Source organism: Procambarus clarkii, chromosome 62 (genome assembly GCF_040958095.1).
Source record: "Procambarus clarkii isolate CNS0578487 chromosome 62, FALCON_Pclarkii_2.0, whole genome shotgun sequence".
Classification (NCBI taxonomy): domain Eukaryota; kingdom Metazoa; phylum Arthropoda; class Malacostraca; order Decapoda; family Cambaridae; genus Procambarus; species Procambarus clarkii.
In genome coordinates this window covers 5,879,096-5,895,814 of record NC_091211.1, presented here as the reverse complement: position 1 = coordinate 5,895,814, position 16,719 = coordinate 5,879,096, and the positions used below count along the sequence as shown (strand labels likewise).

Here is a 16,719-nt window from a genome sequence, read left to right as displayed (position 1 = left end):
TGCTGTGGAGGATGGCTGCGCCTCACATCTGATGACTGTGGAGTAATGCTGTGCCAATCGTCTGATGGCTGTCGATTATTGCTGCGTCACACGTCTTATGGCCGTGTAGGATGGCTGTGCCTCACGTTTGATGTTTGTAGAGGATGGCTGCGTCACATGTAAGATGGGTGTGGAGAAAGATTGTGCTACATGTGTGATGGCTGTGGAAGATAGCTGTGGAGGATGGCTGTGCCACACGTCTGATGGATTTGGAGGATGTCTGTGCCACATGTGTGATGGCTGTGGCAGATAGCTGTGCCACATGTGTGAAGGCTGTGGAGGTTGGCTGTCACACATGTGTGATAGCTGTGGAGGATGGCTGCGCCTCACGTCTGATGTCTGTGGAGGATGGCTGCGACACATGTCTGATGGCTGTGGAGGAAGGCTGTGCCATATGTGTGATGACTGTGAAGGATGGCTGTGCCACACGTCTGATAGCTGTGGAGGATGGCTGTGCCATATGTGTGATAGCTGGGGAGGATGGGTGTGCCACATGTAAGATGGCTTTAGAGGATGACTGTGCCACACGTCTGATGGATGTGGAGGATGGCTGCGCCACACGTCTTATGGCAGGGGTGGATGGCAGCGCAACACGTCTGATGGCTGTGGAGGACGGCTGCGCCTCATTTCTGATGGCTGTTGAGGATTGCTGTGCCACATGTAAGATAGCTGTGGAGGATGGATGCGCTACATGCAAGATGTCTGTGCCTCAAGTTTGATGGCTGTGGAGAGTTGCTGTGCCACATGTACGATGGCTGTGGAGTATGGCTGCGCCACACGTCTGATGGCTGTGGAGGATGGCTGCACTACACGTCTGATGGCTGTGAAGGAAAGTTTCGCAACACGTCTGATGGCTGTGCCACACGTCTCATGCCTGTGGAGGATGACTGAGCTACATGTAAGATGACTGTGAAGGAATGCTGTGTCACACGTCTGATGGCTGTGGAGGATGTCTGCACGACATGTAAGATGGCTGTGGAGGATGGCTTTGCCTCATGTGTGATGACTGTGGAGGATGGGTGTGCCACATGTAAGATGGCTGTTGAGGATGGCTGTGCCACACGTCTGATTGCTGTGGAGGATGTCTGCGCCACATGTATGATGGCTGTGGAGGATGGGTGTGCCACATGTAAGATGGCTGTGCCACATGTGTGATGGCTGCTGAGGATGACTGTGCCACACGTCCAATTAGTGTGGAGGATGGCTGTGCCACACGTCAATGGCTGTAGAGGATGGCTGGGCCACACGTCCGATGACTGTGTCACATGTGTGATGACTGAGGTGGATGGCTGTGCCACACGTCTGATGGCTGTGGCGGATAGGTGGCACATGTGTGATGACTGTAGAGGATGGGTGTGCCACACGTAAGATGGCTGTGGAGGATGGCTGTGCACACGTCTGATGACTGTGGAGGATGGCTGTGCCACACGTCTGATGGCGGTGGAGGATGGCTGTGCCACACGTCAATGGCTGTAGAGGATGGCTGTGCCAAACGTCCGATGGCTGTGGAGGATTGCTGTGCCACATGTAAGCTAGCTGTGGGTGATGGCTGTGCTACACGTCTGATGGCTGTGGAGGATTCCTGCGACACACGTCTGATGGCTGTTGAGGATGGCTGTGCCACATGTGAGAGGACTTTGGAGGATGGCTGTGCCACATGTAAGACGGCTTTGGAGGATGGGTGTGTCACACGTCTGATGGCTGTGGAGGATAGCTGTGCCACATTTGTGATAGCTGTGGAGGATGGCTGAGCCACATGTGTGATGGCTGTGGAGGATGGCTGTACCACACGTCTGATGGCTGTGGAGGATTGCTGTGCCACATGTAAGCTAGCTGTGGGTGATGGCTGTGCTACACGTCTGATGGCTGTGGAGGATTCCTGCGACACACGTCTGATGGCTGTTGAGGATGGCTGTGCCACATGTGAGAGGACTTTGGAGGATGGCTGTGCCACATGTAAGACGGCTTTGGAGGATGGGTGTGTCACACGTCTGATGGCTGTGGAGGATAGCTGTGCCACATTTGTGATAGCTGTGGAGGATGGCTGAGCCACATGTGTGATGGCTGTGGAGGATGGCTGTGCCACATGTGTGATGGCAGTGGAGGATGGCTGCACCACATGTGTGATTGCTGTAGAGGATGGGTGTGCCACACGTAAGATGGCTGTGGAGGATGGCTGTGCACACGTCTGATGACTGTGGAGGAAGGCTGGGCCACATGTGTGATGGCTGTGGAGGATGGCTGGGCCACATTTGTGATGGCTGTGGAGGATGGTTGTGCCACATGTGTGATAGCTGCGAAGGATGGCTGCGCCACACGTCTGATGGCTGTGGAGGAGGGCTGTTCCACATGTGTGATCGCTTTGGAGGATGGCTGGGCCACATGTCTGATGGCTGTGGAGGAAGGCTGCGCTACATGTAAGATGGCTGTGACACCTGTCTGATGGCTGTGGAGGATAGCTGTGCCACATTTGTGATGGCTGTGGAGGATGGCTGTGCTTCACGTCTGATGGGTGTGGATGATGGCTGTGCCATATGTCTGATGGCTGTGGCGGATGGCTGTGTCACATGTGTTATGGCTGTTCAGGAATTCTGCGTCACACGTCTAAAGGTTGTGGAGGATGGCCGCGTTACACGTCTGAGGGCTGTGGAGGATGGCTGCGCCACACGTCTGATGTCTGTGGAAGATGGCTGCGCCACACGGCTGATGGCTGTGGAGGATGGCTGAGCCACACGTCTGATAGCTGTGGAGGATAGCTGCGCCACATGTTATATGGGTGTGGAGGATGGCTGCGCCACACTTCTGATAGCTGTGAAGGATGGCTGCGCCAAACGTCTGATTGCTATGGAGGATGGCTGCGCCAAACTTCTGATTGCTGTGGAGGATGGCTGTGCCACATGTGAGATGGCTGTGGAGGATGGCTGTGCCACAGGTCTGAATGATGTGGAGGATGACTGTGCCACATGTAAGATGGCTGTGGAGAATAGCTGTGCCATACGTCTGACTGCGGTGGAGGGTGGCTGTGCTACATGTAAGATGACTGTGGAGGATGGCTGTGCCATACGTGTGATGGCTGTGAAGGATTACTGTGCCAGAAGTCTGATGGCTGTGGAGGAAGGCTGTGCAACATGTGTGATTGCTGTTGAGGATGGCTGTGCCAAATGTCCGAAGGCTGTGGAGGATGGCTGCGCCTCATATGTGATGACTTTGGAGGATGGCTTTGCCACACGTCTGATGGCTGTCGAAGATAGCTGTGCCACACCTCCGATGGCTGTGCCACATGTGTGATAGCTGTGGAAGATGTCTGCGTCACACGTCTGATTGCTGTGGAGGATGGCTGTGCCACATGTTAGATGGCTGTGGAGGATGTCTGTGCTACACATCTGATGGCTGTGGAGTATTGCTGTGCCACATGTAAGATGGTTGTGGAGGATGACTACGCCACACGTCTGATGGCTGTGGAGGATGGCTGCGCCACACGTCTGACGGCTGTGGAGGATGGCTGTGCCACACGTCTGATTGCTGTGGAGGATGGCTGCGCCACACATCTGATACCAGTGGAGCATGGCTGTGCCACGCTTCTGAAGGCTGTGGAGGATGGCTGCGCCACGTGTAAGATAGCTGTAGAGGATGGCTTTGTCACATGTCTTATGGCTGTGGAGGATTGCTGTGCCGCATGTAAGATGGCTGTGGAGGATGGATGCGCCACATGCAAGATGTCTGTGCCTCAAGTTTGATGGCTGTGGAGAGTTGCTGTTCCACATGTACGATGGCTGTGGAGTATGGCTGCACCACACGTCTGCTGGCTGTGGAGGATGGCTGCGCTACACGTCTGATGGCTGTGAAGGAAAGTTGCGCAACACGTCTGATGGCTGTGCCACACGTCTCATGCCTGTGGAGGATGACTGAGCTACATGTAAGATGACTGTGAAGGAATGCTGTGTCACACGTCTGATGGCTGTGGAGGATGTCTGCACGACATGTAAGATGGCTGTGGAGGATGTCTGCGCCACATGTATGATGGCTGTGGAAGATGGGTGTGCCACATGTAAGATGGCTGTGCCACATTTGTGATGGCTGCTGAGGATGACTGTGCCACACGTCCAATTAGTGTGGAGGATGGCTGTGCCACACGTCAATGGCTGTAGAGGATGGCTGTGCCACACGTCCGATGACTGTGTCACATGTGTGATGACTGAGGTGGATGGCTGTGCCACACGTCTGATGGCTGTGGAGGATGGCTGCGCCTCACATCTGATGACTGTGGAGGATTGCTGTGCCTCACGTCTGATGGGTTAGATGATGGCTGCGCCACATGAAAGACGGCTGTGGAGGATATCTGTGCCACACGTCTGATGGCTGTGGAGAATGGCTGCGCCACATGTAAGATGGGTGTGGAGGATGGTTGTGCTACATGTGTGATGGCTATGGCAAATGGCTGTGCCACATGTGTGATGGTTGTGGAAGATGGCTGTGCCACACGTCTGAGAATTGTGGAGGATGGCTGTGCCAAATGTGAGATGGTTGTGGCAGATAGCTGTGCCACATGTGTGAAGGCTGTGGAGGATGGCTGTCACACATGTGTGATAGCTGCGGAGGATGGCTGCGCCACACGTCTGATGTCTGTGGGTGATAGCGGTGCCACATGTGTTATGGCTGAGGAGGACGGCTGCGACACATGTCTGATGGCTGTTGAAGAAGGCTGTGCCATATGTGTGATGACTGTGGAGGATGGCTGTGCCACACGTCTGATGGCTGTGGAGGATGGCTGTGCCATATGCGTGATGGCTGGGGAGGATGGGTTTGCCACATGTAAGATGGCTGTAGAGGATGACTGTGCCACACGAATGATGGATGTGGAGGATGGCTGCGCCACACGTCTTATGGCAGTGGAGGATGGCAGCGCAACACGTCTTATGGCTGTGGAGGATGGCTGCGCCTCATTTCTGATGGCTGTTTAGGATTGCTGTGCCACATGTAAGATGGCTTTGGAGGATGGGTGTGTCACACGTCTGATGACTGTGGAGGATAGCTGTGCCACATTTGTGATAGCTGTGGAGGATGGCTGTGCCACATGTGTGATGGCTGTGCCACATGTGTGATGGCTGTGGAGGATGGCTGCACCACATGTGTGATTGTTGTAGAGGATGGGTATGCCACACGTAAGATGGCTGTGAAGGATGGCTGTGCCACACGTCTGATGGCTGTGGAGGATGGCTGGGCTACATGTGTGATGGCTGTGGAGGATGGCTGGGCCACATTTGTGATGGCTGTGGAGGATGGTTGTGCCACATGTGTGATGGCTGCGAAGAATGGCTGCGCCACACGTCTGATGGCTGTGGAGGATGGCTGTTCCACATGTGTGATCGCTGTGGAGGATGGCTGGGCCACATGTCTGATGGATGTGGAGGAAGGCTGCGCTACATGTAAGATGGCTGTGGAGGATGGCTATACCACATGTGTGATAGCTGTGGAGGATGGCTGTGCCTCACGTCTGATGGGTGTAGATGATGGCTGTGCCATACGTCTGATAGCTGTGGAGGATGGCTGTGTCACATGTGTTATGGCTGTGGAGGATGGCTGCGTCACACGTCTAATAGCTGTGTAGGATGGCCGCGCTACACGTCTGAGGGCTGTGGAGGATGGCTGTGCCACACGTCTGACGGCTGTGGAGGATGGCAACGCCACACGTCTGATGGCTGTGGAGGATGGCTGCGCCACACGTCTGATGGCTGTGGAGGATGGCTGAGCCACACGTCTGATGGCTGTGGAGGATGGCTGCACCACATGTTATGTGGCTGTGGAGGATGGCTGCGCCACATGTTATGTGGCTGTGGAGGATGGCTGCGCCACACTTCTGATAGCTGTGATGGATGGCTGCGCCCCATGTAATATGGCTGTGGAGGATGGCTGTGCCTTACGTCTGATGACTGTGGAGGATGGCTGCGCCAAACTTCAGATGGCTGTGGAGGATGGCTGTGCCACATGTGAGATGGCTGTGGAGGATAGCTGTGCCATACGTGTGATGGCTGTGGAGGATTACTGTGCCACACGTCTGATGGCTGTGGAGGATGGCTGTGCAACATGTGTGATTGCTGTTGAGGATGGCTGTGCCACATGTGAGATGGCTGTGGAGGATGTCTGTTCTACAGGTCTGAATATTGTGGAGGGTGACTGTGCCACATGTAAGATGACTGTGGAGGATAGCTGTGCCATACGTGTGATGGCTGTGGAGGATTACTGTGCCACACGTCTGATGGCTGTGGAGGATGGCTGTGCAACATGTGTGATTGCTGTTGAGGATGGCTGTGCCATACGTCCGATGGCTGTGGAGGATGGCTGCGCCACATTAGTGATGACTGTGGAGGATGGCTTTGCCACACGTCTGATGGATGTCGAAGATAGCTGTGCCACACCTCCGATTGCTGTGCCACATGTGTGATAGCTGTGGAGGATGACTGCGTCACACGTCTGATGGCTGTGGAGGATTGCTGAGCAACATATGTGATAGCTGTGGAGGATGGCTATGCCACATGTTAGATGGCTGTGGAGAATTGCTGTGCCACATGTAAGATGGGTGTGGAGGATGACTACGCCCCTTCGTCTGATGGCTGTGGAGGATGGCTGCGCCACACGTCTGATGGCTGTGGAGGATGGCTGTGACTCACGTCTGATACTTGTAGAGGATGGCTGCGCCACATGTAAGATGGCTGTGGAGGATAGTTGTGCCACACGTCTGATAGCTGTGGAGGATGGCTGCGCCACATGTAAGATGGGTGTGGAATATGGCTGTGCTACATGTGTGATGGCTGTGGAGGATGGCTGTGCCACACGTCTGATGGCTGTGGAGCATTGCTGTGCCACATGTGTGATGGCTGTGGAGGATGGCTGCGCCACATATGGGATGACTGTGGAGGATGGTTGTGCCACATGTGTGATGGCTGCGGAGGATGGCTGCGCCACACATTTGATGGCTGTGGAGGATGGATGTGCCACATGTGTGATCGCTGTGGAGGATAGCTGCGCCTCATGTCTGATAGCTGTGGAGGAAGGCTGCGCCACATGTAAGATGGATGTGGAGGATATCTGTGACAAACGTCTGATGGCTGTGGAGGATTGCTGTGCCACATGTGTGATGGCTGTGGAGAATGGCTGCGCCTCACATCTGATGGCAGTTTAGGATGGCTGTGCCACATGTGTGATAGCTGTGGAGGATAGCTTCGTCACACGTCTAAAGGATGTAGAGGATGGCTGCACTACACGTCTTATGACTGAGGAGGATGGATGCGCCACACGTCTGATGGCTGTGGAGGATAGCTGCGCCACACGTCTGATGGCTGTGGAGGATGGGTGCGCCACACGTCTGATGGCTGTAGAGGATGGCTGCACCACACGTCTGATTGCTGTGGAGGATGGCTGCGCCTCACATCTGATGACTGTGGAGTAATGCTGTGCCAATCGTCTGATGGCTGTCGAGGATTGCTGCGTCACACGTCTTATGGCCGTGTAGGATGGCTGTACCTCACGTCTGATGTTTGTAGAGGATGGCTGCGCCACATTTAAGACGGCTGTGGAGGATAGCTGTGCCACACGTCTGATGGCTGTGGAGGATGGCTGCGTCACATGTAAGATGGGTGTGGAGAAAGATTGTGCTACATGTTTGATGGCTGTGGCAAATGGCTGTGCCACATGTGTGATGGCTGTGGAAGATAGCTGTGGAGGATGGCTGTGCCACACGTCTGATGGATTTGGAGGATGTCTGTGCCACATGTGTGATGGCTGTGGCAGATATCTGTGCCACATGTGTGAAGGCTGTGGAGGTTGGCTGTCACACATGTGTGATAGCTGTGGAGGATGGCTGCGCCACACGTCTGATGTCTGTGGAGGATGGCTGCGACACATGTCTGATGGCTGTGGAGGAAGGCTGTGCCATATGTGTGATGACTGTGAAGGATGGCTGTGCCACACGTCTGATAGCTGTGGAGGATGGCTGTGCCATATGTGTGATGGCTGGGGAGGATGGGTGTGCCACATGTAAGATGGCTGTAGAGGATGACTGTGCCACACGTCTGATGGATGTGGAGGATGGCTGCGCCACACGTCTTTTGGCAGGGGTGGATGGCAGCGCAACACGTCTGATGGCTGTGGAGGATGGCTGCGCCTCATTTCTGATGGCTGTTGAGGATTGCTGTGCCACATGTAAGATAGCTGTGGAGGATGGATGCGCCACATGCAAGATGTCTGTGCCTCAAGTTTGATGGCTGTGGAGAGTTGCTGTGCCACATGTACGATGGCTGTGGAGTATGGCTGCGCCACACGTCTGATGGCTGTGGAGGATGGCTGCGCTACACGTCTGATGGCTGTGAAGGAAAGTTTCGCAACACGTTTGATGGCTGTGCCACACGTCTCATGCCTGTGGAGGATGACTGAGCTACATGTAAGATGACTGTGAAGGAATGCTGTGTCACACGTCTGATGGCTGTGGAGGATGTCTGCACGACATGTAAGATGGCTGTGGAGAATGGCTTTGCCTCATGTGTGATGGCTGTGGAGGATGTGTGTGCCACATGTAAGATGGCTGTTGAGGATGGCTGTGCCACACGTCTGATTGCTGTGGAGGATGTCTGCACGACATGTAAGATGGCTGTGGAGGATGGCTTTGCCTCATGTATGATGGCTGTGGAGGATGGGTGTGCCACATGTAAGATGGCTGTGCCACATGTGTGATGGCTGCTGAGGATGACTGTGCCACACGTCCAATTAGTGTGGAGGATGGCTGTGCCACACGTCAATGGCTGTAGAGGATGGCTGTGCCACACGTCCGATGACTGTGTCAAATGTGTGATGACTGAGGTGGATGGCTGTGCCACACGTCTGATGGCTGTGGCGGATAGGTGGCACATGTGTGATGGCTGTAGAGGAATGGGGGTGCCACACGTAAGATGGCTGTGGAGGATGGCTGTGCACACGTCTGATGACTGTGGAGGATGGCTGTGCCACACGTCTGATGGCGGTGGAGGATGGCTGTGCCACACGTCAATGGCTGTAGAGGATGGCTGTGCCACACGTCCGATGGCTGTGTCACATGTGTGATGAGTGTGAAGGATGGCTGTGCCACACGTCTGATGGCTGTGGAGGATTGCTGTGCCACATGTAATCTAGCTGTGGGTGATGGCTGTGCTACACGTCTGATGGCTGTGGAGGATTCCTGCGACACACGTCTGATGGCTGTTGAGGATGGCTGTGCCACATGTGAGAGGACTTTGGAGGATGGCTGTGCCACATGTAAGACGGCTTTGGAAGATGGGTGTGTCACACGTCTGATGGCTGTGGAGGATAGCTGTGCCACATTTGTGATAGCTGTGGAGGATGGCTGTGCCACATGTGTGATGGTTGTGGAGGATGGCTGTGCCACATGTGTGATGGCAGTGGAGGATGGCTGCACCACATGTGTGATGGCTGCGAAGGATGGCTGCGCCACAAGTCTGATGGCTGTGGAGGAGGGCTGTTCCACATGTGTGATCGCTTTGGAGGATGGCTGGGCCACATGTCTGATGGCTGTGGAGAAAGGCTGCGCTACATGTAAGATGGCTGTGGAGGATGGCTGTGACACATGTCTGATGGCTGTGGAGGATAGCTGTGCCACATTTGTGATGGCTGTGGAGGATGGCTGTGCTTCACGTCTGATGGGTGTGGATGATGGCTGTGCCATACGTCTGATGGCTGTAGCGGATGGCTGTGTCACATGTGTTATGGCTGTTCAGGATTTCTGCGTCACACGTCTAAAGGCTGTGGAGGATGGCCGCGTTACACGTCTGAGGGCAGTGGAGGATGGCTGTGCCACACGTCTGATGTCTGTGGAAGATGGCTGCGTCACACGTCTGATGGCTGTGGAGGATGGCTGAGCCACACGTCTGATAGCTGTGGAGGATAGCTGCGCCACATGTTATATGGGTGTGGAGGATGGCTGCGCCACACTTCTGATAGCTGTGAAGGATGGCTGCGCCACACGTCTGATTGCTATGGAGGATGGCTGCGCCAAACTTCTGATTGCTGTGGAGGGTGGCTGTGCCACATGTGAGATGGCTGTGGAGGATGGCTGTGCCACAGGTCTGAATAATGTGGAGGATGACTGTGCCACATGTAAGATGGCTGTGGAGAATAGCTGTGCCATACGTCTGACTGCGGTGGAGGGTGGCTGTGCAACATGTAAGATGACTGTGGAGGATGGCTGTGTCATACGTGTGATGGCTGTGGAGGAATACTGTGCCAGAAGTCTGATGGCTGTGGAGGATGGCTGTGCAACATGTGTGATTGCTGTTGAGGATGGCTGTGCCAAATGTCCGAAGGCTGTGGAGGATGGCTGCGCCACATATGTGATGACTTTGGAGGATGGCTTTGCCACACGTCTGATGGCTGTCGAAGATAGCTGTGCCACACCTCCGATGGCTGTGCCACATGTGTGATAGCTGTGGAGGATGTCTGCGTCACACGTCTGATTGCTGTGGAGGATTGCTGTGCAACATATGTGATAGCTGTGGAGGATGGCTGTGCCACATGTTAGATGGCTGTGGAGGATGTCTGTGCCACACATCTGATGGCTGTGGAGTATTGCTGTGCCACATGTAAGATGGGTGTGGAGGATGACTACGCCACACGTCTGATGGCTGTGGAGGATGGCTGCGCCACACAGGATGGCTGCGCCACACGTCTGATGGCTGTGGAGGATGGCTGCGCCACACGTCTGATGGCTGTAGAGGATGACTGCACCACACGTCTGATGGCTGTGGAGGATGGCTGCGCCTCACATCTGATGTCTGTGGAGGATGGTTGTGGAGGATGGCTGTGCCACATGTGTGATAGCTGTGGAGGATGGCTTCGTCACACGTCTAAAGGTTGTAGAGGATGGCTGCACTACACGTCTTATGACTGAGGAGGATGGCTGCGCCACACGTCTGATGGCTGTGGAGGATGGCTGCGCCACACGTCTGATGGCTGTAGAGGATGGCTGCGCCACACGTCTGATGGCTGTGGAGGAATGCTGTGCCACTCGTCTGATGGCTGCCGATGATTGCTGCATCACACGTCTTATGGCTGTTGAGGATTGCTGTGCCTCACGTCTGATGGTTGGAGAGGATGGCTGCGCCACATGTAAGACGGCTGTGGAGGATAGCTGTGCCACACGTCTGATGGCTGTGGAGGATGGTTGTGGAGGATGGCTGCGTCACATGTAAGATGGGTGTGGAGGATGATTGTGCTACATGTGTGATGGCTGTGGCAAATGGCTGTGCCACATGTGTGATAGCTGTGGAGGATGGCTGTCACACATGTGTGATAGCTGTGGAGGATGGCTGCGCCACACGTCTGATGTCTGTGGAGGATGGCTGTGCCACATATGTTATGACTGAAGAGGATGGCTGCGACACATGTCTGATGGCTTTGGAGGAAGGCTGTGCCATATGTGTGATGACTGTGAAGGATGACTGTGCCACACGTCTGATGGATGTGGAGGATGGCTGCACCACACGTCTTATGGCAGTGGAGGATGGCAGCGCAACACGTCTGATGGCTGTGGAGGATGGCTGCGCCTCAAGTCTGATGGCTGTGGAGAATTGCTGTGCCAAATGTTCGATTGCTGTGGAGTATGGCTGCGCCACACGTTTGATGGCTGTGGAGGATGGCTGCGCTACACGTCTGATGGCTGTGGAGGATGGCTGCGCCACACGTCTGATGGCTGTGCCACACGTCTCAGGCCTGTGGAGGATGGCTGAGCTACGTGTAAGATGACTGTGGAGGAATGCTGTGCCACACGTCTGCTCTCTGTGGAGGATGTCTACTCCACATGTAAGATGGCTGTGGAGGATGGCTTTGCCACATGTGTGATGGCTGTGGAGGATGGGTGTGCTACATGTAAGATGGCTGTGGAGGATGGCTGTGCCACACGTCTGATGGCTGTGGAGGACGGCTGTGCCACATGTGTGATGGCGGTGGAAGATGGCTGCGCCACATGTAGGATGACTGTGGAGGATGGCTGTGCCACATGTGTGATCGCTGTGAAGGATGGCTGCGCCTCATTTCTGATAGCTTTGGAGGAAGGCTGCGCCACATGTAAGATGGATGTGGAGGATAGCTGTGACAGACGTCTGATAGCTGTGGAGGATGGCTGTGCTTCATGTGTTATAGCTGTGGAGGATGGCTTCGTCACACGTCTAAAGGATGTAGAGGATGGCTGCACTACACGTCTTATGACTGCGGAGGATACCTGCGCCTTACGTCTGATGTTTCTGGAGAATGGCTGCGGCACACGTCTGATGGCTGTGGAGGATGGCTGCGCCACACGTCTGATGGCTGTGGAGGATGGCTGCGCCTCACATCTGATGACTGTGGAGGATTGCCTTGCCAATCGTTTGATTGCTGTCAAGGATTGCTGCGTCACAAGTCTTATGGCTGTCAAGTATTGCTGCACAACACGTCTGATGGCTGTGGAAGACTGCTGCGCCACACGTCTGACAGCTGTGGAGGATGGCTGCGCAACATGTAAAATGGCTGTGGAGGATATCTTTGCCACACGTCTGATAACTGTGGAGGATTGCTGTGCCTCACGTCTGATTGCTGTGGAGGATGGCTGCGCCACTCGTCTGACACCAGTGGAGCATGGCTGTGCCACACGTCTGAAGGCTGTGGAGGATAGCTGCGCCACGTGAAAGATGGCTGTACAGGATGGCTTTGCCACATGTCTGATGGATGTGGAGGATTGCTGCACTACACATGAGATGGCTGTGGAGGATGGCTGTGCTACAGGTCTGAAGGTTGTGGAGGATTGCTGTGCCACATGTAAGATGGCTGTGAAGGATGGCTGTGCCACACGTCTGATGGCTGTGAAAGATGGCTGTGCAACACGTCTGAGGGCTGTAGAGGATTGCAGTGCTAGATGTAAGATTGGTGAGCAGGATGGCAGCGCCACACGTCTCACGGCTGAAGAGGATGGCTGCGCCACATGTAAGATGGCTGTGCCTCACGTCTGGTGACGGTGGAGGATGGCTGTGCCACATGTAAGATGACTGTGGACGATGTCTGTTCCACACGTCTGTTGGCTGTGGAGCATGGCGGTGCCACATGTAAGACGGCTGTGGAGGATAGCTGTGCCACACGTCTGATGGCTGTGGAGGATGGCTGTGGAGGATGGCTGCGTCACATGTAAGATGGGTGTGGAGGATGATTGTGCTACATGTGTGATGGCTGTGGCAAATGGCTGTGCCACATGTGTGATGACTGTGGAGGATGGCTGTCACACATGTGTGATAGCTGTGGAGGATGGCTGCGTCACACGTCTGATGTCTGTGGAGGATGGCTGTGCCACATATGTTATGGCTGAGGAGGATGGCTGCGACACATGTCTGATGGCTGTGGAGGAAGGCTGTGCCATATGTGTGATGACTGTGAAGGATGGCTGTGACACACATCAGATGGCTGTGGAGGATGGCTGTGCCATATGTGTGATGGCTTGGGAGGATGGGTGTGCCACATGTAAGATGGCTGTAGAGGATGACTGGGCCACACGTCTGATGGATGTGGAGGATGGCTGCGCCACACGTCTTATGGCAGTGGAGGATGGCCGCGCAACACGTCTGATGGCTGTGGAGGATGGCTGCGCCTCATTTCTGATGGCTGTTGAGGATTGCTGCGCCACATGTAAGATGGCTGTGGAGGATGGATGCGCCACATGCAAGATGGCTGTGCCTCAAATCTGATGGCTGTGGAGAATTGCTGTGCCAAATGTTCGATTGCTGTGGAGTATGGCTGCGCCACACGTTTGATGGCTGTAGAGGATGGCTGCGCTACACGTCTGATGGCTGTGGAGGATGGCTGCGCCACACGTCTGATGGCTGTGCCAAACGTCTCATGCCTGTGGAGGATGGCTGAGCTACGTGTAAGATGACTGTGGAGGAATGCTGTGCCACACGTCTGCTCTTTGTGGAGGATGTCTGCGCCACATGTAAGATGGCTGTGGAGGATGGCTTTGCCACATGTGTGATGGCTGTGGAGGATGGGTGTGATACATGTAAGATGGCTGTGGAGGATGGCTGTGCCACACGTCTGATGGCTGTGGAGGACGGCTGTGCCACATGTGTGATGGCGGTGGAAGATGGCTGCGCCACATGTAGGATGACTGTGGAGGATGGCTGTGCCACATGTGTGATCGCTGTGAAGGATGGCTGCGCCTCATTTCTGATAGCTGTGGAGGAAGGCTGCGCCACATGTAAGATGGATGTGGAGGATAGCTGTGACAAACGTCTGATAGCTGTGGAGGATGGCTGTGCTACATGTGTGATGGCTGTGGGAGAATGGTTGCGCCACATGTCTGATGGCAGTGGAGGATGGCTGTGGATAATGGCTGTGCCACATGTGTTATAGCTGTGGAGGATGGCTTCGTCACACGTCTAAAGGATGTAGAGGATGGCTGCACTACACGTCTTATGACTGAGGAGGATGGCTGCGGCACACGTCTGATGGCTGTGGAGGATACCTGCGCCTCACGTCTGATGTTTCTGGAGAATGGCTGCGGCACACGTCTGATGGCTGTGGAGGATGGCTGCGCTACACGTCTGATGGCTGTGGAGGATGGCTGCGCCTCACATCTGATGACTGTGGAGGATTGCCTTGCCACTCGTTTGATTGCTGTCAAGGATTGCTGCGTCACACGTCTTATGGCTGTCGAGTATTGCTGCACAACACGTCTGATGGCTGTGGAAGACTGCTGCGCCACACGTCTGACAGCTGTGGAGGATGGCTGCGCAACATGTAAAATGGCTGTGGAGGATATCTTTGCCACACGTCTGATAACTGTGGAGGATTGCTGTGCCTCACGTCTGATTGCTGTGGAGGATGGCTGCGCCACACGTCTGATACCAGTGGAGCATGGCTGTGCCACACGTCTGAAGGCTATGGAGGATAGCTGCGCCACGTGTAAGATGGCTGTAGAGGATGGCTTTGCCACATGTCTGATGGATGTGGAGGATTGCTGCGCTACACATGAGATGGCTGTGGAGGATGGCTGTGCTACAGGTCTGAAGGTTGTGGAGGATTGCTGTGCCACATGTAAGATGGCTGTGCCACACGTCTGATAGCTGTGAAAGATGGCTGTGCAACACGTCTGAGGGCTGTAGAGGATTGCAGTGCTAGATGTAAGATTAGTGTGCAGGATGGCAGCGCCACACGTCTCATGGCTGAAGAGGATGGCTGCGCCACATGTAAGATGGCTGTGCCTCACGTCTGGTGACGGTGGAGGATGGCTGTGCCACATGTAAGATGACTGTGGACGATGTCTGTTCCACACGTCTGTTGGCTGTGGAGCATGGCGGTGCCACATGTAAGACGGCTGTGGAGGATAGCTGTGCCACACGTCTGATGGCTGTGGAGGATGGCTGTGGAGGATGGCTGCGTCACATGTAAGATGGGTGTGGAGGATGATTGTGCTACATGTGTGATGGCTGTGGCAAATGGCTGTGCCACATGTGTGATGGCTGTGGAAGATGGCTGCGCCACATGTTATATGGCTGTGGAGGATGGCTGTGCCACACGTCTGATGGCTGTGGAGGATGGCTGCGCCACACGTCTGATGGCTGTGGAGGTTGGCTGTGCCACACGTCTGATGGCTGTGGAGATTGGCTGTGCCACACGTCTGAAGGCTGTGGAGAATGGCTGTGCCATATGTAAGATCGCTGTAGAGGATAGCTTTGCCACACGTCTGATGGCTGTGGTGGATTGCTGCGCCACATGTTATATGGCTGTGGAGGATGGCTGTGCCACACGTCTGATGGCTGTGGAGGATGGCTGCGCCACACGTCTGATGGCTGTGGAGGTTGGCTGTGCCACACGTCTGATGGCTGTGGAGATTGGCTGTGCCACACGTCTGAAGGCTGTGGAGAATGGCTGTGCCATATGTAAGATCGCTGTAGAGGATAGCTTTGCCACACGTCTGATGGCTGTGGTGGATTGCTGCGCCACATGTGAGAAGGCTGTGGACGATGGCTGTGCCACAGGTCTGAAGGTTGTTGAGGATGGCTGTGACACTCGTCTGATGCCTGTGGAGGATGGCTGTGCAACACGTCTGATGGCTGTGGAGGATTGCTGTGCTACATGTAAGATGGCTGTGGAGGATGGCAGCACCACAAGTCACATTGCTGTGGAGGATGGCTGCGCCACATGTATGATGGCTGTGCCTCACGTCTGATGGCGGTGGAGGATGGCTATGCTACATATAAGATGACTGTGGAGGATGGTTGTGCCACACGTCTGTTGGCTGTGGAGGATGGTTTTGCCATATGTGTGATGACTGTGGAGGATTACTGTGCCACACGTCTGATGGCTGTGGAGGAATGCTGTGCCACATGTGTGATGGCTGTGCAGGATAGTTGTGCCACACGTCCGATGGTTGCAGTGGCATGGCTGCGCCACATGTGTGATGGCTGTGGAGAATGGCTTCGTCACTCGTCTAAAGGATGTAGAGGATGGCTGCACTACACGTCTGATGGCTGTGGAGGATGGCTTTGCCACATGTAAGATGGCTGTGGAGGATGGCTGTGCCCCACTTCTGATGGCTGTGGAGGCTGGCTGTGCCACACGTCTGATGGCTGTGGTGGATTTGCTGTGCTACATGGAAGATGGCTGTGGAGGATG

General features: G+C 54.8%; 6 protein-coding genes across 6 annotated transcripts; 4 read left to right on the top strand and 2 right to left on the bottom strand.

The window, feature by feature from the left end:
• The first annotated feature begins 4,394 nt into the window (after positions 1–4,394).
• LOC138354246 (uncharacterized) lies at positions 4,395–5,000 on the top strand. The gene has a single exon (XM_069308136.1). It carries the CDS (start codon positions 4,395–4,397, stop codon positions 4,998–5,000), a length of 606 nt encoding a protein of 201 aa, XP_069164237.1.
• A 1,559-nt stretch (positions 5,001–6,559) lies between these two features.
• LOC138354245 (uncharacterized) lies at positions 6,560–7,219 on the top strand. Its single transcript, XM_069308135.1, has one exon. The coding sequence runs from the start codon at positions 6,560–6,562 to the stop codon at positions 7,217–7,219; it is 660 nt and encodes a 219-aa protein (XP_069164236.1).
• On the bottom strand, positions 7,216–7,809 carry LOC138354244 (uncharacterized). Its single transcript, XM_069308134.1, has one exon. The coding sequence runs from the start codon at positions 7,807–7,809 to the stop codon at positions 7,216–7,218; it is 594 nt and encodes a 197-aa protein (XP_069164235.1).
• A 1,250-nt stretch (positions 7,810–9,059) lies between these two features.
• LOC138354243 (furin-like protease 2) lies at positions 9,060–9,944 on the top strand. Its single transcript, XM_069308132.1, has one exon. It carries the CDS (start codon positions 9,060–9,062, stop codon positions 9,942–9,944), a length of 885 nt encoding a protein of 294 aa, XP_069164233.1.
• Positions 9,945–11,822: 1,878 nt separating this feature from the next.
• Positions 11,823–12,743, top strand: LOC138354242 (uncharacterized). Its single transcript, XM_069308131.1, has one exon. The coding sequence runs from the start codon at positions 11,823–11,825 to the stop codon at positions 12,741–12,743; it is 921 nt and encodes a 306-aa protein (XP_069164232.1).
• A 1,134-nt stretch (positions 12,744–13,877) lies between these two features.
• On the bottom strand, positions 13,878–14,399 carry LOC138354241 (uncharacterized). The gene has a single exon (XM_069308130.1). It carries the CDS (start codon positions 14,397–14,399, stop codon positions 13,878–13,880), a length of 522 nt encoding a protein of 173 aa, XP_069164231.1.
• Between the last annotated feature and the right edge of the window lie 2,320 nt (positions 14,400–16,719).